Consider the following 22,693-nt stretch of genomic DNA (forward strand, 5'->3'; position numbering starts at 1 on the left):
ATGCAAAATGCACTTTTGTACGTCTTGTATACATGAATGTGTCCCCGGTGTTCCAGGGAACTCACCAAGTGTCAGAAAACACAACCCTCTCTATTTCCCTCCATACCCAAATCTCTTAAAAAGGGGCTGCAACGGATCTGATACAGACTGATCCAGATTTGAACACTTCTATGACGTCACAGAAGTGGTGCTACGGCTATTGGGCCAACTCCACCAATCAGGAGGAGACAGCCACGGACATTGCCGTTGGAAAGCGCTGGAGATGCTGTAGTACATATGCCAGGCCTGTAGATGGTGCTGTTCTCACAGAATCAGCCCATGATGCAAAGACAGTGTTAAATTGAGCGAAATGAGGAATGGCTAAAATGCATGATCTGTTTGGTATTTTGAAAAATAAAAAGTATAAATATGCTTTTTATATAGGTATGGTCCTACACTATATTATTCAAATATAGCATGATACGTCCACTTAAAAGCAATTACCTACACATTTTAAAATGTATTGTGGTTAGCTTAATGGTATTTTACTGTACTCTTTTCCTTTTAAAGATTTTGCCGCTGCTCTTCAAAAAGTCCGTGCACGCTCCTGAGGATAAACCTATCTATTAATATCTTTTTAAAAATGTAATTCTTGTGTCTGCAGCGGTGCATCAGAGCGGTCACAACAGCGGAGTGATCCACAGCGGGATCTACTACACCCCTGGCTCTCTGAAGGCCCGGCTGTGTGTGCGCGGCGCCACGTTAGCTTACGAGTACTGCGACAAGAAGGGACTGCCCTACAAGAAATGTGGAAAGGTCCGTGTATATAGCAAATCAAATACTAGCCATACATTACTGAGGCTGTCATTTATGATCTTTTTGTTTTGATTCAAAGCTTTTGTTGAGGGTTTGGAATGAAGCAACGTCATCATCACGCTTAAAAATTAACAACAAGCTCGTATAAAATCCTCACTTTGAATAACAATTTAATGTTTATTTTCTGAATATCGGAGCGCAGTGAAAATTAGTTTTAGAGTCTAAATACCAGGACATATTTTAGATGATGACTTTTTATATTAAAATAAATGTCTTTTAATAAATGTTGAATTTTGCAAAGTATGTCTGAAACAATCCTACGCCACTGGAGTCCTATTATACTAGTTGTATATATTTCTAATAATATAGCCTTTCCTTTTTCTATCTCTGTGCACAAACACAACAAAAGGAATGCAAAAAGAAATCAACTTTATGAATGAAGTTTAAAAGCTTTTTGTACAGCCCTATATTTATATACAAAATGCATTGAACACAAACTCTGTTTAAAGGTCCCGTGTCATGGCCATTTCCACTGATCATAATTCCATTGTTGAGGTCTACTAGAATAGATTTATATTGTGCAATTTTCCAAAATCACTTTGGTCTCTCATACAGCATCCCTGTAAACTACGTGTATTCACTGAATTTCACTCTCTGCCTTTAACGGCTCGTTGTAGCTCCAATAGCTCCAGCCCCCACTCTCCCTGTGAGCACAGTGTGCTCTGATTGGTCGGGACGTTGTGAATCGCGCTGAGCTCCGTGGAGGTGTGGTTTCCTTGTTTAGCGATACACAGCGAAACACAGCCAAACTCACCCTGAGCACACACAAAGTCACAGCCGAAGTAAAAACAATAAGTGTGGCTTGATATTGAGTAAGAAAAAGGTTGATAAACGCTGTGAGAATGGGTCTGCAGAGAGAATGGGTCTGCAGAGAGAATGGGTCTGCAGAGAGAATTTCGCCGCGATCCCAACTGTCTGTTATCAGCCTGCAGCCAGGGAGGAGAGATCAGCAGAGCTGCCTGCACTGAGTGTGTGTGTGTGTGAGGAAGTCTGTGGATTGGTCAATTTGGACCAATCAGCGGGGGCTTAACGTAAAGGCTCCGCGGACGTGACGTAACGTAACGGCTCCACGGATTGGTCCATTTGGTTCCGGAAGAATCAATGGACAGTGACGTATCTCCAACGAGGGGTTTGGGGAGGTATTTTCTGTGTTAGAGTTTTACTCGCTACAGGGTGTACTTTGAGGGTTTGTGACTCTGCAGACCGTTCACATGCATAAAAACCTTCATAACACACAAGGGGACGGGTAAGAACTGTAAAAGCATGATATGATGGGACCTTTAAAGATTTGCAGGATGGATCATTGTGTTGTAATTGTGTTGTTATCGATGTGTGTGTTTGTGCAGCTGATCGTGGCCACGGAGCAGGAGGAGATCCCCCGGCTACAGGCTCTGTACGAGCGCGGCATGAAGAACAACGTGAGAGACCTGACAATTGTCGACGCTGAGGGCATCCGCGAGAGAGAGCCGTACTGCAGGGTGAGAGAAGACTCACACACTGATGTACACAGTGTCTGCTGTCCTTAAAGGCCCAGACACACCAAGCCGATTTTGGCCGTCGATAGATGTCGATAGATGTCTGGTCGTCGATGAGCGTCCTGTCGCCCTACTCAGATTGGTGTGTCCCGCACCGTCATGTCTTTTTGGCCGTGCCGACACCTTCCACTCCTATCTATCTGCTTCCACAAGCAACAGTCCATGGGCTGTACCACACTAAACATGTTTTCGATAGTGTTGGGTTCAGAATTCCAGAAAAGACCGACAACTTCTTAGTTTAACTTTTTATTGTAAAGAGAGCAAAAGATATATATTTTACTTGACCAAGGACTCATCACGTCTTTGGGAATCACAGGCAGCAAAGCTGTAATCTGTAACCACCAAATCCGTCAAGAGCCTCGAACCTTGTGCGACAATACATTTTATTACACAGGGCGTTGCCCGTACATTTATGATTGGTCAAGACTAGCTGAAGAGAGACCGCGGTTTAGACTTGCTTCTCTTTGGTTGGTGCGCAGACTCAGATAGAGTCTCTTGGCAACACGATCCTCCAATCAGCATTCGGCCGGCCTGTGGAAGTCCCTCCCTACTCTGGCACCATCATACTAATTTGTTTTCTCTAAGGTTTCTTCAGAAATAGTGGGAAACCATAATGTTGCCTCCTAGCTTTGCGGGGGAGCGCGGCTCCCATACAAAGTGAAGGCCGGTGCGATGTGCTGTTCTGACTACCTCTTTGTGTTCTCTCAGTCTCTGCACTCGACCTTGCTACTTTCAATATTGCAAGCTAAACTTTCTTCTGACTATTCCCCTCGTTGGTATCTAACCCATCAGAACCTGGGATTAGTGATTGTGTCTATTTATTCTATAGTCATAGCAATCTCATGAGCACAATAAGCATATCATGTAATAATAAGAATCAGCCTTGTAATGTTATATCAAAATAGACTCCACAATAGACGAGAGTGAAAATGGAACGCACAAGCTATTTGTTGTTTGTATATATCACGCAGTCTGTCTTCCGGTTGTTGCCTCTTTTGAATGCTGAATACACACTACCGCCGCTTGCTGGTAAGGAGAGTTATTGCCACTCACGCATGCGCAGTGCCTATGTGCTACTTCAAAGTGCTGATTCTCTGTCTGTTACTTTAGATGAAAATAAGGAGCCCCTCCCCACGCCCCTCTGAGAGAGATTTGGTTAAAAAGAACACAATGGTGCTCTAGGAGGAGATTCAGTTGATAAGGGGGGGGAGGGGGTTACCTTGATGGCTGGTTGGCTAATGGTTACACGAGCCAAAAACTCGTTATGACATCATAAAGTGGCCAAAATCTGATCAGCTCATTTTCAGACAGGTTTTTATAGAAATGGATCAAAAAGAGAGAGAATCTTTGTTCCTGAAACTTTCAGAGTCTCTTTCCACAGAGGGGACACATGTTGATGTAGAAGAGACATGAAGAAGAGGGGACACATGTTGATGGAGAAGAGACATGAAGAAGAGGGGACACATGTTGATGTAGAAGAGACATGAAGAAGAGGGGACACATGTTGATGTAGAAGAGACATGAAGAAGAGGGGACACATGTTGATGTAGAAGAGACATGAAGAAGAGGGGACACATGTTGATGTAGAAGAGACATGAAGAAGAGGGGACACATTTTGATGTAGAAGAGACATGAAGAAGAGGGGACACATTTTGATGTAGAAGAGACATGAAGAAGAGGGGACACATGTTGATGCAGAAGAGACATGAAGAAGAGGGGACACATGTTGATGTAGAAGAGACATGAAGAAGAGGGGACACATGTTGATGCAGAAGAGACATGAAGAAGAGGGGACACATGTTGATGTAGAAGAGACATGAAGAAGAGGGGACACATGTTGATGTAGAAGAGACATGGAGAAGAGGGGACACATTTTGATGTAGAAGAGACATGAAGAAGAGGGGACACATGTTGATGTAGAAGAGACATGAAGAAGTGGATTTTGCATAATAGGTGACCTTTAAATCAGAGTAAAGGATCTGATGCGTCCTCCTCCCCCCTCCCCCCCCTGCAGGGCATCATGGCTCTGGACTCTCCGTACACCGGCATCGTGGACTGGAGGATGGTGGCTCTCCGGTACGGGCAGGACTTTGAGGAGGCGGGGGGGACGGTGGTGACGGAGTCTGAGGTCAACGACATCTGCTCGGCGACAGAGAGCCAGGCCGGGAGCACAGAGGGTAAAAAAACAGAGTAACAAAGTGCTTCTGCTATCAAGTACTCCACTCCATTTCTGAGGTTCATTTCCTGCTCTTTTTTGACTTCGACTTAGAACTTTTATTATGCAGAGTAATATAACTGATCTTTCATCCAGATTGCAGCTAGTATTTTCAAATGATTCTGGTCCATTATAACACGGTCATAATTAAACAAGACTAGTAATTCACATTTGTTTTACTTGCAGGTATGAAATACCCTATTGCAATCAGAGATAAAAAGGTAAGAAACACGCATCATCAAGTACACATATTTAGATTGTTTTATAGTTTCATTATAATAATGACAACAAAGCTTTATTTGTACACCATTGTTAATACACAGGATGCAGCACACATTCAGCATGTTGGAGTAAAACAGAAATAAGAAAAAGTTGGTCAATACAATAAAATATAAAGACAGATTTCATTGTGTTGTGTAGCCCCGGGGTTGAACCTTCACAATTTCTTTATCTTGTTTGAATATTTCCATCATTTTCTTGCTGTTGTTTACTCTCCAGGGCAGGGAGGTGCGGTGCCGCTTCGTTCTGACCTGCGGGGGTCTCCACTCGGACCGCCTCTCTCAGATCTCAGGCTGCAGCAGTGAGCCGAGGATCGTTCCCTTCAGAGGAGACTACCTGGTGCTGAAGCCCGAGAAACACTACCTGGTGAAGGGCAACATCTACCCCGTGAGTCTCGGGAACAATCCTTTCATTTATACATTTTTAAATCATTAGAGATTCACATACCAGCACTGTATGAAACCTGAAAACGGTGGCGACCCCAAGTGGCAAAAAGAGACGTGTGTTTGAGTTGTTGAAGTTTGAAAGATATGGAAATACTTGAACATGTGGTCAGTAAGCTTAAGCCTTTCTTTAATACTTTCTAAATTATTATGGTTGTAAGGGAAACTTCTGTAGCAATGGAGGGTCAGGACTCGGAGGGACACGAGGAGAGTTGGAGCTTTGATGCTTTGAGGATTCATATCACAAGTCACAGCAGCCAGAGGTTCTGACTGCACGGTGGGTTGCCACATCAATCCTGCAGAGCCTCTCTCTCTCGATAGCCCTTTTTAAGTACCGTAATTTCCGGACTATAAGGCGCACCTGAATATAAGCCGCAGCAGCTAAATTGAATGATGTGTACATATATAAGCCGCACTGGACTATAAGCCGCAGGTGTTTTAATGTTTCATTACCATATGTAAGGGTTAGTGCACAGAGGGGATTGTCGGGAAAGAGAGGGCTGTTTGAGGAAGCTCCCATTTATTAACATTTCAACAAACAAGTTGCATATTTGCATAACGTATTCAAGTGTTACCATTTAGTGCAATAGTAGCTACAGAACATGTGCTGTGTAAACTGTACTGTATCACATAGCGTTTCAGACACACAAACTTTTCAACTTTCAAACTTAAACGGTGCGCTCCCAGCGCACGTACCGGCAGTGATCTACAGCAGTGGTTTTCAACCAGTGGTACGGGGACAAACTGTCTCGCTCTCGTAATGTCTGTCTGTCTTGCTCTCGTTCTGTCTCTCGTACCACTCTCGGTTCCACTTTTACTTTTGCGCGCTACCTGTCTCACTCTTTTCCGGCCTCCAGCTTTTCCTGCTGGAGCCCGCCGCTTAAAGGTGGGGGGCGCGGACCGGCCATAGAGCCCATAGAGTTAAAGGTGGTGGACTGTAACCTGTAAAATCCGTAGATTTAGGAGGTCCCCTAGTGGCCGTTAGCTGTAAAAATCCATAGATTAGCCGCACCGTTATATAAGCCGCAGGGTCGAAAAACGGGAAAAAAGGCGCGGCTTATAGTCCGAAAATTACGGTAGTTTACAGAGAGTTAATCAACATATTGGGGGAGATAACATAAACATCTGGGAACACTGGAGATAGCCCCAACATCTGGAGACACTGAGTCACTTGTCTGACCCTTAGGCTCGAAGCCAGCGTTCCCTCAATCATAAACCATCTGTGACCGAGAGTTGACCGGTCATAAACTGGGAATATCACCATAAGCTGAGGCCTCCCATTCCTCAAGACGGATAACAGACGTCAGGGTTGGTCATAAACGTCAAAGGGCAAAAAGGTTAGATACCTCGGAGCAAGGGAGAATTATTCCCTAACAATTGTTGCTTGTATTTATTAGTTGTTATTTCCCGTCATCTTAATCTGTTCCCAATGGGGATTTCTAAGTAAACCAACAGCTTAGAAATTGCAATTATACCTCTGTCTTAATTTGGAGTAACTCTTCTCATCCACTTATCAGCTGATCTGTTACATATACAAAATAAAAGATCAGATTAGATTCCACTTTTTTGTCATTGCACATGCAGTTTGATAAAGTGTTTGAGGTTCCAGTGGTTTCATATATTAATAACAGTATCACGAGTTGTTGGCAAGGTACAGAAAGTTTTGTATGAATATGAAATTAATATTAACACATTTCTCCTTCATTTTGTCTCCATGTAAATATCCGTATAGGTGCCTGACCCCCGGTTTCCCTTCCTGGGAGTCCACTTCACTCCGAGGATGGACGGGAGTGTTTGGCTCGGTCCGAATGCCGTGCTGGCCTTCAAGAGGGAGGGCTACAAAATGTACGACTTCAACGTCCGGGACTTTGCAGACGCTCTTTCGTTCAGGTACAACATCAACAACATTTGATCTGTTTTTAAATGATATGATTATTACAGAGATCCTGAGTGTTTATTCTCTCTGTTGTGCAGGGGTCTTCAGAGGCTGGTGATGAAGAACATGGTGTACGGGATGGGGGAAATGTATCGAGGGATTTTCATTGGTGCACAGGTCAAAATCCTGCAGAAGTACATCCCCGAACTCTCGCGGAGTGACGTGCTCAGGTACAAGATAATGCAAGACCTAAGAAAAACATGCACACTCCCTTATGTTACAGAATCAGGGGTTGATTAACAGGTGCACTTACCTCTGGAGGTAAATCTACCAGCACAATTGACATCTAGGGCGGCTCGATAATGCCTGTAATCTGTTTTCAAGACTCAAGGCTTTTATTGTCATGTGTGCATAGCTACAGTGTAGTTATGACAATGAAAATCTGAGGTCACAGGCTCCTCCAACAGTGCAACACAATAAAACTGATAATAGTTCAAGTAAATAAAATAATTGAAAAAAAGCAGAGTTGGAGAGGAACAAAAGACACAGCAGCCGTCTTCACCGGCGCCATCTGTCAGTCAATATTCAGATAAGAATTAGCTACCTTTTTATTAATTGACTCTGGAAAACAGTGTGCATTTATATAACTTGTTTGTAAGAAGATAACTGTAGGATTTAATTCTGTTTCCTGTTTCCTCTGCAGGGGTCCTGCAGGGGTCCGGGCTCAGGCTCTTGACCGAGACGGGAACCTGGTGGACGACTTTGTGTTTGACGGCGGCGTCGGGGAGGTGGGCAGCCGTGTTCTCCACGTGAGAAACGCTCCGTCACCCGCCGCCACCTCGTCACTCGCCATCGCTGAGATGGTGGCCGACGAGGTGGAGAAACGCTTCGATCTGTAGAGCAAGATCACAGAATGAAGAAGAGAGAAAACCAAAAATCATCCTTATCTTGACAGAGTGAAAATATTTGTTATCCAACTGTCCCTACCTCAACATCACTGCCATCCTGGAGCCTTTTTTCTCATCACAAGCCTTAATGTGGAGGAGACATTTACATATTTCACTTTTTTAAAACAGTTTTTACTTAAGTGTTGTTTTAAGTTGCTTCACATGTTAACTTTACCACTTTTCAATACAAGTGCAGCCTTTAGAACTTGTTAGCCTGCTAACGCTAGCCTGCTAACGCTAGCCTGCTAACGCTAGCCTGCTAACCCTAGCCTGCTAACGCTAGCCTGCTAACCCTAGCCTGCTAACGCTAGCCTGCCAACACTAACTTGCTAACGCAACAGGTGTTCAAGCAGAAAATAACCAACAGCTTGTAGCTGTTAGTAAGCTGACAACGAGCTGAGCTCCCATGACTCAACACTGTACTTAATGAGCTATTATTCTCTCTTTTTGTTAAGCCAATTACAATTAGCTTTAGCAAGATTGTTATTAGCCATTAGCTCTTTTTAGTTAGCCGCTGTTTCACAGTAGCAACGGGCTAGCCTCACGAGCATCCAAGCTAGTGAATTTTGGATAAGAACAATCTTATCAGTTTAATGTTTTAAACATACTTTTTTAAAGGAGATTTAGCATTTTAAATGAGGGTTTTTAAAACTATAAATCTTGGCTATAAATGGTTCTTTTGAGAACATGCAGTTTTTATTTCTGTGTTTTGACTGTGAGAGATTAATTTGTCCCTGTCATTTTCATATTTTAATACTGTAAAGCCTGCCGGTTTTTGTCAAACATGCTCCAGAAATGTATAAGAATGAGAAAAAAGGAAAGAAAAAATAAGGATTTTGTCATTCATAAAATGTAAACAACATGATGATCTCTAGTTTTTTGTCAACACACAGTTAATCAGTTTTGTCTTCAATAATTGTGTTAACAGTCAACAATATAGTCTTATTGTCATATTTACACTCACGTGGGTACTAATTTCATTTAATTCTGCCTAATTTGCACTTTCTACATGTTCAAGAACTTCACATTTTCCCGACAATGTATATATATCAAAATTCTATTATTTCATGCGTTTTATTGACAATGAATGTTGAGTATTTTGTACCATAAATACATATTTTTGAAGAGCATGATTGTGTGTTTTTGTTTCATTAGTTACATGGCTGCAACCTCAGTTGATTCCAATGGATGTGCATGAACGAGGTGAAAAAGTTAATAGAAAACACATTTATTTTGTTAAATTTCAATAGATTTGTTAACCTTTCCTATTGAAAAGCGTGTGTATACTTACACATGCCCATCCTTATCAAAACCAAACATATATACTGTATTAGGTATACAAAGTGTATATATACTATAGGGTCCTTAAAATTGAGGCTAAACTTCAAGGTTGATGAGGGAGGGGTAAATGTTGTTGGAATTTGAATAAAATTCACCAGGAGAGCATTCTTGACTATCATAACGAATTCCGGTGGTTGGAGCTTAAAATAAATTAATTCGAAAATGTACAAGGCACTAAGGACCAACTTTATATATATATATATATTGTTTTCTTTTAAGTCTAATTAAATAAATTGGAAAATAATCATAAGATAAGATGGAACTTTATTTATCCCCATGGGGAAAAACAGGCTCAGTTAAAAAAAAAAACAGGATTCACACAAGGTAAAAAATAAAGACAAAGTAGAATAAAACAATTTAAATAATTATACAAAAGTGATAAGAATAAAGTTATAAATAAACAAAAAAAGACATTCAATAAAATAAACTTCATTGTGTTGTTCTGTATTATAGCCTATATATGTTGTTGTTATTGTTTGCATCAGAATTCCTGAATGAAGCACTTCTTCAATTTGTCCACAAGGAGGCAGAGTCACAGTAACAAACGGTATGAGGCATACATATTTCTACATTTAAGGATTTTACTTTGGATGTTGGTAATTGTACAATTCGTTTTTAGTTAGATTATCACAGATGACATGATTCAATATTTGATTAGATATTTCTTGTGTTTAAAAATACATTACTATATCAGTTTTGAAAAATTCACAACACAACACAAATAAAGTCAATAGAAACTTAAAGAAATAATACAAAAAATAACAAAAATTAAATAAATAAAAAACATTTATCATTTTAATAAACAATATATATATATAAAAAATAAATAAACTTATTTTATATGTATGTATTATAACAATAAAAAATAACAATTATTTTTAAGAATACTTCCTTGTTATGAAACCAAACTTTGCAATTCACAAATAAATACTACTTCTACTCAAGACCAAGACTTTAAGAGGTCGAGACCAAGTCAAGACCAAGACCAAGACTGGGGGTGTTTCTCAATCTCGAGTACGCTTGCTTGGTAGAACATATCTTCCGAGCGTCTTGCTTCAGAAGCGAGGCAAGAATACTTCCTGGCATTCGGAAAACAAAGAGTGGAACAGGCTAGCAAGTGGGCAGGTGTGCGTCATATGAGAGGCCCCGCCTTACATTTTCCGCCACAGATTTGGGGAAATTGGTCCGTGCGCAAAGCATTGTGGGGATTTTAAGACCGCGGAGTCTACACATGTGCAGCCTCGAAATTGCTCCAAACGAAGTACCCCGGGCTCGGTAGATTTCCAAGTATGCTGGACATTGAAACAGTACTTTGGCGGCACTCGACCTAGAATGCTTGAAATAGTGGCTCTGGAGCAGCTTTGCTCGCAATTGAGAAACACCCCAAGACTTTAAGAGGTCGACACCAAATCAAGACCAAGACTTTAAGAGGTTGACACCAAATCAAGACCAATACTTTAAGCGGTCGAGACCAAGACAAGACCAAGACTTTCAGAGGTTGAGACCAAGACAAGAACAATACTTTAAGAGGTCTAGACGAAGACAAGACCAAGACCAAGTCAAGACCAAGACTTTAAGAGGTCGAGACCAAGTGAAGACCAAGAGCAAGGCTTTAAGAGGTCGAGACCAAGTCAAGACTAAGACTTTAAGAGGTCGACACCAAATCAAGACCAAGACTTTAAGCGCTCGAGACCAAGACAAGACCAAGACAAGACCAAGACTTTAAGAGGTCGAGACCAAGACAAGACCAAGACTTTAAGAGGTCTAGACGAAGACAAGACCAAGACCAAGTCAAGACCAAGACTTTAAGAGGTCGAGACCAAGACCAAGTCAAGACCAAGACTTTAAGAGGTCAAGACCAAGACTTTAAGAGGTCGAGACCAAGTCAAGACCAAGACTTTAAGAGGTCGAGACCAAGTCAAGACCAAGACTTTAAGAGATCGAGACCAAACCAAGACCAAGACTTTAAGAGGTCTAGACGAAGACAAGACCAAGACCAAGTCAAGACCAAGACTTTAAGAGGTCGAGACCAAGACCAAGTCAAGAGCAAGACTTTAAGAGGTCAAGACCAAGACTTTAAGAGGTTGAGACCAAGTCAAGACCAAGACTTTAAGAGGTCGAGACCAACTCAAGACCAAGACTTTAAGAGGTCAAGACCAAGACTTTAAGAGGTCTTAACTTCAGACATATTTTAAATCATTTGAGCCAACTTTTTTATTGTTGTTTATTTTCTCACATTCTTTATATACTTGTCTTGATTTTTGCAAAACTTTGCTTTTACGTTTATCCCTGGTAAACATACGTTACAGAAACCTGATTCTGATTTGTATCCAGCCTTTTTTTTATGTTATAGAAAATGAATAATTGTATTTTCTTATGTAATAAAAGATTAAATAAATAAAAATGAATTTAAAATAACAAAACTGCTATGCCCTTTCAATTCAAATCCAGATATATTATATACATTTTTATAGTAGGCTATTATTGTCATTTAAATCTTCATTAATGTTTCTTGATTTTTTTCAATTACTTCCTTGTTGTGAAATAATACTTTACAATAAAAATAATTTTGATTCAAATATTTTATTCCTGAAACTATGAATCTTCTGTCTCCTGCTGGGACTATAATATGCAAAGAGACAGAAAGTCCAGTCTTTTTATTTTATTATATAGAAATACAAATCATTATTCATGTTTCTTGTGTTTTAAAAAAAATACTTTCCTTGTTATGAAAACCTATTTTGCAGTAAAAAGGGTTCTGATTCTAAATCTGTATTCCTGTTGTCTTCTGTCTCCTGCTGGGACTCCAGTATGCAAAGAGACAGAAAGTCCAGCCTTGTTTTTCTCCTCTGTCCAATAAAGAGCTCAGTTCCGCAGCCTGTCAGCGGAGTTACGAACATCTCTGACTTCTTCTCAACCAAAAAAACACCTCGACCTCCGCACGAAATGCCTCGGACTCACCGCTGTTTTTGGGGGGATTTACGATGGATTTTTAACGTCTGATCACCGCGGTAAAAGATGCCTGAATGTGAGGTGTCCAGCGCTGGAGAAAGAGTGCCTTTTCTGGAGCTAAACGGGACCGCAACATAAAACACAAGGCCAGCCTGTAGCATCTAGTTAGCATCTTGTTAGCTGCTAACGCTGCTAACAGGTGTTCAGGCAGAAAACAACCAAACACAACGTGTAGCTGTTAGTTAGCTGGCAAAACAAGCCCATGACTTAACACTGAACTTAATGTGCCTATTATTCGCCTTTTTTAAGCAAACGCGAAGTAGCAAGTATAACACTTAGAAACATTGTTGTTAGCCGATAGCTCATTTTTCAGTTAGCCGCTGTTTACAGTAGCTAGCCTCACTTAGCATCCCAAGCTAACGAGTTAACTTTATAGCTACATGTGCTTGTTTTTATGTTGTAGCTGATTTTTCGCTCTTTAACTGGATTCTACTGCCAATTTCGGTGATTTTCTTCACGTTTGCAAGCGAGGCAGTTGGAGTTTTCCCCACCGTACCTCTGCCCCGGACTGACCCCCCCCCCCACAGGACTCTCTATCCGGGGCCGATGCTGACAGTTCAGCCCGGTCGCCAGGAGCCATGCAGCCCCAGCAGATATACGACTTTTCCAGTGACGAGAACAGTCACAAATGGAGAGGCCTCTTCGTGCAAGCTCTGCGGAAGGTAAGACTGTGATTATTACCTCTATTAACCTCCAAAAGTCACACAACCTGTCTTAAATACAGGAGATACACTGGTTCAATGGAGGCACTTACTAACCCAGACGTCAACAGTCAATATAAATAACAACAGCTAAATCATGCAAATGTCACAAGCAGGAAATACTTATTGTCTTCTTTTTACATGCAAAGGGCAGCTTTTCTTTAACTTGCATTTGCAAAATCTGCTGTAAATGAATGACATCAAATCAAGACATGACAACAAAACAACGGAAGCTTCTGAAGAACATTGTGATTACTACCTCTTTATTAACCTCACTAAGTCACACAAACTGCCTTAAAAACTGGTTCAATGGAGGTACTTGTTTCCCTGCTATCTCAGATATCAGCATCAAAAACAATAGCTTGATCATTTTTATATATATAGAAGTAAATGTTAATGTCACCAGCAGAAAATAGTTAACGTCTACTTTGTACATGCAAAGGGAGCTTTTGTTCTTAATTACATCAAATCAAGACATGACATATAACAAAATACCAGAAGAAGTTGACATTATATTGAGCACCATGCACAGAGGCACTGTATTCTTAAGTAACCCAAACCTCAACAGTCGACATCAAAAACAACAGCTAAGGTTTACAAAGATATTATTATGTGTAGAAGAAATTGCTGATATCACCAGTATTTGTGTACTTTTTACATGCAAAGGAAAGCGTTTGTTATTTGGCTTGCATTTGCCATTATTGACATCATATAAAATCAGGACATGACGTTAAAACACAATAGAAGCTTCATTAAGATGACTACAAGCTGAAAGTATGGAGGCACTTACTAACCCAAGCATCTGTCTCAAGCTCAAAAGCTATAACACATAAAAACATTTTGTGTGATAGAAGTAAACGCCAACGTCATCAGGAGAAAACACTTTATTGCAAACTGATTTTTTTCTTTGGTTTGCATTTGCACAATCTGCCACTAAAGGGGTACATTTAATTACAGCATATAACATCCGTATGACATACAACACAAATGAAGCTACATTGAAATGAGCATCAGCTATGGTGATGATGTCATTGCTAAGCCAAACTTCTGTCACAAATGTTAGTGCCCCTGACAGTCAATACTTTATTGACTACTTTTCTGCGTGCAAATAGCAACGTTTTCTTTGGTTTGTAAAAATATGCTCTGAAAAAGGGGAACTTTTAAATACACAACACATTTACAGTAAATCACAAAACAAAACTGAAGTTACAAAATGGTTTGGTTTCCTTTCTAACCCAAACTGTCAGTATGGGCAATGCTTTACTTGTTAGACGCTTTTATCCAAAGCGACATCTCCACAGGAGCAATTTGGGGTGAAGTGTCTCAGGGACACAACGACATGCTGACTGCAGGGGGGTTTGAACCTGTGCTCCCCTGATCCCAACACCAACGCACTAGCCCACTGCGCCACATGCCTCCTATGTTATGCCAAGCAAATGCATAATTATCTATGTTCTTAATGCAAAATGCAGATTGTATTCTTTGGTATGCACTTGCAAAATCTCCTACTAAAAGGGGTGCATTAATAACATCATATCTCATGACATGATTTTAAATACATGTAAACCAGCTACTGGATGGTGAAGGCTGAATCAAGGTTAAATAAATACAAAATCTCAAATGTTGTGTGCTGAGCAAACTGGCTTTAAAAAAAGGCCACGTCCTCACTGATTAAGATATTTTAAAGCAACATGGGCCACATCTCCACTAGGATTAATCCAGAATTGATTAGATGTATTTTAAAGTGTTTCATGTCCTCTTCTCTGTAGCTGCTGTTGTGGTTTTTCTCAATAATCTTTCCCAAGTTGCCATTATGAAGTGTGTGTGTGTGTGTGTGTGTGTGTGTGTGTGTGTGTGTGTGTGTGTGTGTGTGTGTGTGTGTGTGTGTGTGTGTGTGTGTGTGTGTGTGTGTGTGTGTGTGTGTGTGTGTGTGTGTGTGTGTGTGTGTGTGTGTGTGTGTGTGTGTGTGTGTGTGTGTGTGTGTGTGTGTGTGTGTGTGTGTGTGTGTGTGTGTGTGTGTGTGTGTGTGTGTGTGTGTGTGTGTGTGTGTGTGTGTGTGTGTGTGTGTGTGTGTGTGTGTTCCTCATTGCTGCAGATGTTTGAATGATCCTTTTATTGGAAGTTGCCTCCCCTTTTTCTTAAGAAATGCAACTTAATTCTCAAACTTTACAGACAGGAAACATTTTAATTGTAATGTCCGTGCTCAGCAGGACTTAAACGAATCGGTTCCTTTTTGACTGTCCCTCTTCTTTCTTTTTTCTTGCATCATCTTGACCCTGTCATCACCAGGTTTATTCCCCCCCAAGTCTTCACCTTCTGCTCGTTGCTAACTGAAAACACAAAGTATGCATAGCTCTTTTTGTTTCACTGTCAGCTTTTTTTTCTTGGCATTATGTTATACTGTTTTTACACTAGAAGCTGCACAAGGCTCTGCAAGCTGCTTTCCTTTCGACATGGGTGTGTGTGTAAAACCACAAGGTCCTTTCTTATGTTTCCTGGAAACTCAAAAAGAGTCACTCATGGGTTAAGAGCATGCTGTTGTGGGAAAGCACGGTTGCCGTTTAAAGTAGAGACAAGACATCTTTTGCAAAGTTTCCATTGTGCTGTGCTTTTGAGAATCAGCTTGGCACATTAAGATGGTGCAGGGAAAAAAAGCTGCTTACCTTTGTGACCTCTTTACAATATATCATCTTTATTTACCGGTAATTCGTCACAATGGCAACTTGTATGATAAACCCATAGACATTTCACTGAGGATTTAGTACCGCTATTTTCAGATTGACTTTTGCATTTTGTGCCTCTACTGGGACATGTCTCCATGCTTTAATGTTCTTTATTTTTCTCATACTGCCTGTGCTGCAGCACCTCTTTTCACCCTCTGTCTGAAACCAGAGCCCAGCCTGAGGGGATGTGGAGCATTTACTTGCACAAAAAAAACACACTACAGGAGAGGGAGCACCACACAAAAGCTGTAACGGAAGTCACTACAATTTAAAGGTCTTGGAATGTGAACATTTAAAAAAATATGCTGATTTTAAAAACAGTGCATTTGTTTCTGAAATCGATGTGAAGACACAAAGCCATAATGCACCGGGGCGTTGTTTTGGTTATTAGGAAGAGAGTATCAGTACAAATCTGCATATTATTCTGAATTTCCCCTGGGAGATTAATACCGGTTTAACTTTCTACTATCATTGTTTTTCTTTTGGTGCCTTTTGTCAGGGTGTCCGCCGGGTCTTAAAAAGTATTAAAAGTTGATAAATCAATTTAGCGAAAATGAAGGCTATTAAAAAGTATTAAACAGCATTTTCCAAGGTATTACATTTTGTAGCTTGTTTTCAATAAGTATCTAAATGGTCCAAAGAGGTTGTATTCTACAGTCTGCCTGAATGTAATCATTGCGTAGGTGTGTAGTGTGATTCTGTGTAGTTTATTTATGGCATCCCGTTGGATTTGACGTCATCTGAACAGGACATCGCACGCTCACTGCTTGATGGCGCGCGAAGGTCCGTTTACGCCGGTTGCTAAGCAACATCGTTATGGGGAAATGCAAGTTTGCGTCCAAATGGTTGGAAGATAAGGATGAAGGACAATCAATACTGTATATAGTCAATGTGAGGTAAAGTGTGTCGCCAAGGTAACCGGTTAGAACTCAAAGTGGCGATGAGGTCTTAAAATGTATGGAAAGGGTCTTTAAAAAGATCTTACATTTGACTTCAGGATTCCTGCAGATATTATACCTTGTTTGTGTTCATTTCAGTAATTGGTTGTATTGGAGTGGTTTACTGAAAGCACCATCAAGGCAGTACTGAGGAGTACACACTAATATCTGTTTATTTGCAAAAGCAATGTATTTTTGATGTTTCTCCATTTATAAAGCATCCCATCCAACATTAAGCTCACCCCCCGACAAAAACAAACAAAATGTCCCTTTTTCTCTGTTTACTCACAACTTGAGTCAGTCTGAAAACTTAATTTAAGACTGCATGTGTTATTCTTTTATAATAAACAAAGCCACCACAGTTTGAACTTCTCAGCATGTGGACAAAAAAGACTCTGATAAAAATAGCAAAGGAGTTCCTGAAATAGATGTATGTGCACATCAAGTGTATTTTCAGTATGTGCACATCAAGTGTATTTCCAGAGTATGAAAGATGCACGACTGTTCTCCGAAATACATGACTAACTTTTGAAACTGAGCTCGGTTAACTACTGCCTTTGTCTTTGAAAGTGCAGCTAATGAAGTGTCTGCTGTTGACTCTGGCTCTGAGATCAGTTATTGGCACACAATCTGCTCTTCCTTCCCCTTTTTATATCGTTTTTATAAAATGCAAAGTAACGTACGACTCAAAGTGAGGCGGGCACTTGTTTTAACTAAGGGCGCCATCAACTTTATTGCCTTTGTTTTATTGTATTGACGTCAGAATTCTTTTTTTCTTCTGACGTCTTATTTTGCTTTTATCAACATTTAAGTTTACAAAACAGTGTAAAGCCTTTTTTTGGGGGGGTTGGGTTTTTCTGACAGTGAGTTAATAAAAAAATACTGAAATTTGTAATTTAAGAAGTTAAAGTAAAAATATGCAATAGAAAGATAAAATCCAAAATGTAACTTAAAGGTCCCATGTGATGCTTTTCTGGTTATCACCCGTCCCCTTGTGTGTTATGAAGGTTGTTCTGCATGTAAACGGTCTGCAGAGTCACAAACCCTCAAAGTACACCCTGTAGCGAGTAAAACTCTAACACAGAGAAGACCTGTCTATGCTGCCCCTGAACGCCTCGTTGGACATTTCTCTTTTTCCATTGTTTACTTCTTGGGTATAGTGACGTATTTCGGGTATAGTGACGTAACGTCCGCAGAGCCGTTACGTTTGGACCAATCCGCGGACTTCCTCACACACACACACACACTCCGCGGGACGTTGCGAGGCTCGCTGCTGCGAGGAGCGGGACACTGTGAGCTGGCTCACTGGTGTGGGGTCAGCGAGACACCGCGGAACTCAGCCTGGGCACACACACAAACTCCCAGCCAGGCTGCGGGTGTGTGTGTTTGTGTTTCAGGCTGGGTTCCGCTGTCTCGCAGACGGCCACTGGGCTCACAGGGAGGGGGGGGGGCAGGAGCTCCAACAAGCCGTTTAGGACAGAGTGAATACACATACTACAGAGATGCTGTATGAGAAACATGTGAGTTTGGAAAATGTCACGATATACATTTAAATACAATTTTAAATGTAACACAATACATAACGATGATAAATATTTGAAATTGTGCATATTGCAATAAACAGAGTTGTGTATAACTTAAACAAAACTATTTTTGCTCAGAATATAAAGTGTAAACAATAGGTTTATTTATGAAGCAGCATAGTGTTTTTAAATGACACACGTTTTCCTCTTCCTCCTCGTCACTGAGTGGATGAGCGAGGTGAAACTGAGAGCAGGTGTTGCTGCTCTGACTGTCTGAACATGTTGCTCAGCGCCGGAGGGCAAACCGGCCTCTCGCTGACGCAGGAGACGTTTGTTTTGGTTTTAACAGACTCTGACTCGCTGTCCCTCACAGCTGTCCACCGAGGGAGGGGGGGTTCCCTGGATTTTAGATATTAGCTGGGAGGTGAGATTAAAGAATAGTCACAGGCCATAAGACTGTTACACCTGAACTAGACAATAATCTGTTTGCAACTTACACATTATGTATCACTTGACTCTTATGGCACTACTTCTATTCCATTTACTTTGTTTTATTGTGTTGCACTGTTAGAGGAGCCTGTGGCCTAAGATTTTCATCGACATATCTACACTGTAGCTACTGTACGAACATACTTGCCAACCTTGAGACCTCAGAAATCGGGAGCATTTCAAAACCATCGCGGGGGGGGGGGGGTGTGCTGGTGGATTGCCAGAGCTGTATTAGATTAAAATTAACATGCTTATTGTAGAGTTGTCGATTCTTGTTCTGTTTTCTGTGACTATCCGCCCCACCTTCTCAGACTTTCAGTTGCGCGCGCTACTAAAGAGACGTGTTACCATGGAAACCAAACAATGGTGTAGCTGTATTAAAGTCTGAGTGGAAACAGTCATGAGTAAATCTGATTTTGTCAGAAATCGGGAGAAATATGACCCCGGGAGGAAACCGGGAGAGGGCAATGAAATCGGGAGTCTCCCGCGTATGTGTACGAATGACAATAAAGGCCTTGAATCTTGAAAGGTACACAGGAAGTGACTTTAATCACAGGAGATGCAAGGAGAAGTAAATCGACAGCGGCAAATATTTTCCTTTTTTCTGAAAGCATCAAAAGTCAATTCTAAATATCGATAGTGATTTTCTTTTCTTTAGCTTGTCCAGCCCTTATGTCATTTAAACTATTTATGTCATTACCAAAACACACTTCTATATTCTGACATATGTTGTAGATTTTGAATAATAGTAATACATCCAGAGAGTTCAAAAGAGCATTTCTTTTTTATCCAACAAAATATTCTGTAACACTTTAATCTATATGTGGGTGTTGAGCCTTTTTTTTAAAAACACAATTACTGTGTAGAAAAACATTTGACTCGCATCTCCGGGTCGAACTGTGTGTTTCGGACAGGATGTTCCAACAGGTTGCACTTCCTGTGCACCAGCCCCGGGCTCATTAACACACACACACACACACACACACACACACACACACACACACACACACACACACACACACACACACACACGTACCACTCTACACACAATATCAAATCAAGTGTGTGACATAAGTGTGTCCTCAGACAGAGGAGGAGGGGGGCAGCGGGGGTGGTCACTGGGTTGGGTCAGACCAGGGTCACGGAGAGAGGCCACACACACACTGCTGACGGGACAACGGGCTGTGTGTTTGTGATGAGAGGAGCTTAATGTTAGTGTGTGTGTGAACTTGTTTTCCTTGGTGTGTACATGAAGGTTTGTCTTTCATCTACAGTTTGTGTGTGCGAAAGATTTCAGTCTAGTGTATATTTCTGCACCGTTTGTTAATACTGTATGTGTGTGTGTTTTTACTAGTACTGTGCACTTGTTTTTCATGTGTGTGTCCATAGGATTACCTCTGTCTCTTTGTTTTTAGTATGTTTGTTGCACCATGTATCTTGTGTGTGAGTGTGTGTGTCTTTGTGAGTCTGTGTCATTGTGTTTCTTTCTGTGTGTGTCAGTGTCTCTCGCTCTCTTACTTTATGTGTGTGTGTGTGTTCATTTGTATATCCTTGTTGTTGTTGTCTACAGTATCTCTACGGTTCTGTGTGTCCCAAGGATTACTTCTGCCTCTTTGTCTTAGTGTGTGTCGTATGTCTGCACCATGCATCATTTGTGCAGTGTGTGTTGTTTAGTGTTTGTACGTACGTGTGTGTTGTCTCAGCGTTGATCTCTGGCCTGCGGTTCCCCAGACAGTCTGGTTGTAATGGCAGATGATGTCATGGTATGAATCACAAACAGTGACACATGCTCGGGTTTAATAACAAGCCCCACACACAGACCTGCAACCTGAGCCTGATGCAGCTCCATGAATACAGCCAGGAAAATAATCAATTGAATTAGAAATGTTAACCCTGTATTAACACCGCCTGGCCTCTATTATTACCTCACACTCTCTGTTCCTCTGCCACCAGCACACACAACACCTGACACCGTGTGTGTGTGTGTGTGTGTGTGTGTGTGTGTGTGTGTGTGTGTGTGTGTGTGTGTGTGTGTGTGTGTGTGTGTGTGTGTGTGTGTGTGTGTGTGTGTGTGTGTGTGTGTGTGTGTGTGTGTGTGTGTGTGTGTGTGTGTGTGTGTGTGTGTGTGTGTGTGTGTGTGTGTGTGTGTGTGTGTGTGTGTGTGTGTGTGTGTGTGTGTGTGTGTGTGTGTGTGTGTGTGTGTGTGTGTGTGTGTGTGTGTGTGTGCGGCGGCGGCGGCGCACGATGGTCTATAAAATGTCCTCCCCAGATGGATTAACAACATTTTCTAAGTGTACACTACCATATTTCGATATGTTATAGTGTATGTAGGGTTTTGTCTAAACCAGGTAACGGGAGCGCTGCATGCTCCCTCTTACCAAAATGCTGATTTCCCACGTAAAATGTTAAAGTGATGCCAGATACTAGTGCTGCGTACCGGTACACCAAACCGATACTGGACTTGTAAAAAGTTTCGGTTCAAGTCCGGTTAAAACGGGAACGTCGGGAACCGGTACTTGGACTCGCAAAAAAACTAGCACTTACGTATATTCTCCTTTTTGTTCTAAACCATCTAAAACCTTCCATAGATCGAGAAATTTGCGCTGAGAAAAGACGAAAAACATTGTGTCGGCTTCTGATATGGCGGCCATTACTGAACTCACGGACTCCCGCAAAATATCGCAACTGCTCGCGAGATCTGTGTGACGTCAAGGGAAGCTAGCGATGTGATTGGCTTAGACATAGTGGACAGCGTGGTCGAGTAGTAGTCACTACAGTGTATACTGTATAGTAGGTGTGTAACAGTGTAATGCGTATAGTCTACCTACACTCTACCTTTCAGCAAAGCTTTAGGGATTTAGGCTCAGTCAGCTCAGGGACTGTTTGGTTACTTTAGTTTGGTAAATGAAATAAATGTTTGAACTTTGTAGTAGTTGCTGTCATAAGTCATTGTAGACTAAGTGGCAAAAAGTTTTTATTTTTTTATTTGTACTTTGTAGAGAAATGTAGACACAAGTTGGAAGGGAGCACAATAAACCTGACGAGTTGATTATGAGTTTATTTTCAATTGATAATTAGCTCACAATAAGTTCACTTTAGTTACTCACACAACTTGACACAAGCCATGGGTTCAGGTCCGGACCTGAACCTGAACCTCTGGACTTGAGTCCGGACCTGAACCTGAATGTGAGTCCAAGTACGCAGCACTACCTGATAACAATATTTCTGTTCGTCGAAAACTGTGTAATTACTAGAAAATGTTGTCAAATAGAGCGCCAGACGGCATAGACAGCTTTGTTTACGGAGCTCTGGCGTCGCGTTCTAGTTTACGTCCGCGGTGCCATCTTGTATACGGGCGTCATGCTCTCGTCAGAATTGATATATCTTACACACATGATCAGCGCCACAGTATGCCCCTCATACTGTATTTTATTATTACCACTGTTTTAATGTCACACTTAAGAAAGGAATTTAAATATTTTTAAATCCGCACTTCCTGTTTCAGAATAAAAGCATTTCCGCTAGACAGAATCCTTGCACTGATAAACACAATGCTTTTATTCAGAAATAAGTACCTTGCCTTTTTTAAATAGCTCCATAAATGAATAGAGGGCATTTGGGAAAACATATTTCTGCAGCTGTAACCTTTCACTTATACTTTGAGTTTCTACAGAATCTGGACTATTTTGTGTGTGCGCCATGTTTTTGGCGTCAAATAATCTGTGTCAGTTTCCAGGATTAATATTAGTGATGAAGTTGCAATTTCGGGGTAATTTAATCTTATTTTTGAGGTGAAATGTCTGTGGGTTTGGAGAT

The 22,693-nt window shown here is 41.1% G+C and overlaps 2 protein-coding genes across 2 annotated transcripts in view; both read left to right on the top strand.

Annotated features, from left to right (window-relative positions):
• sos2 (son of sevenless homolog 2) overlaps positions 1 to 22,693 on the top strand; it is an 82,343-nt gene that overhangs the window by 30,700 nt on the left and 28,950 nt on the right.
• l2hgdh (L-2-hydroxyglutarate dehydrogenase) lies at positions 635 to 9,280 on the top strand. The gene is made up of 8 exons (XM_079694221.1): positions 635 to 795; positions 2,202 to 2,333; positions 4,405 to 4,567; positions 4,792 to 4,826; positions 5,104 to 5,271; positions 7,060 to 7,217; positions 7,302 to 7,433; positions 7,907 to 9,280. Exons 2-8 carry the CDS (start codon positions 2,262 to 2,264, stop codon positions 8,100 to 8,102), a joined length of 924 nt encoding a protein of 307 aa, XP_079550347.1. The 5' UTR covers positions 635 to 795; positions 2,202 to 2,261; the 3' UTR covers positions 8,103 to 9,280.

This window comes from Notothenia rossii (genome assembly GCF_949606895.1).
Source record: "Notothenia rossii genome assembly, chromosome: 7".
NCBI lineage: Eukaryota > Metazoa > Chordata > Actinopteri > Perciformes > Nototheniidae > Notothenia > Notothenia rossii.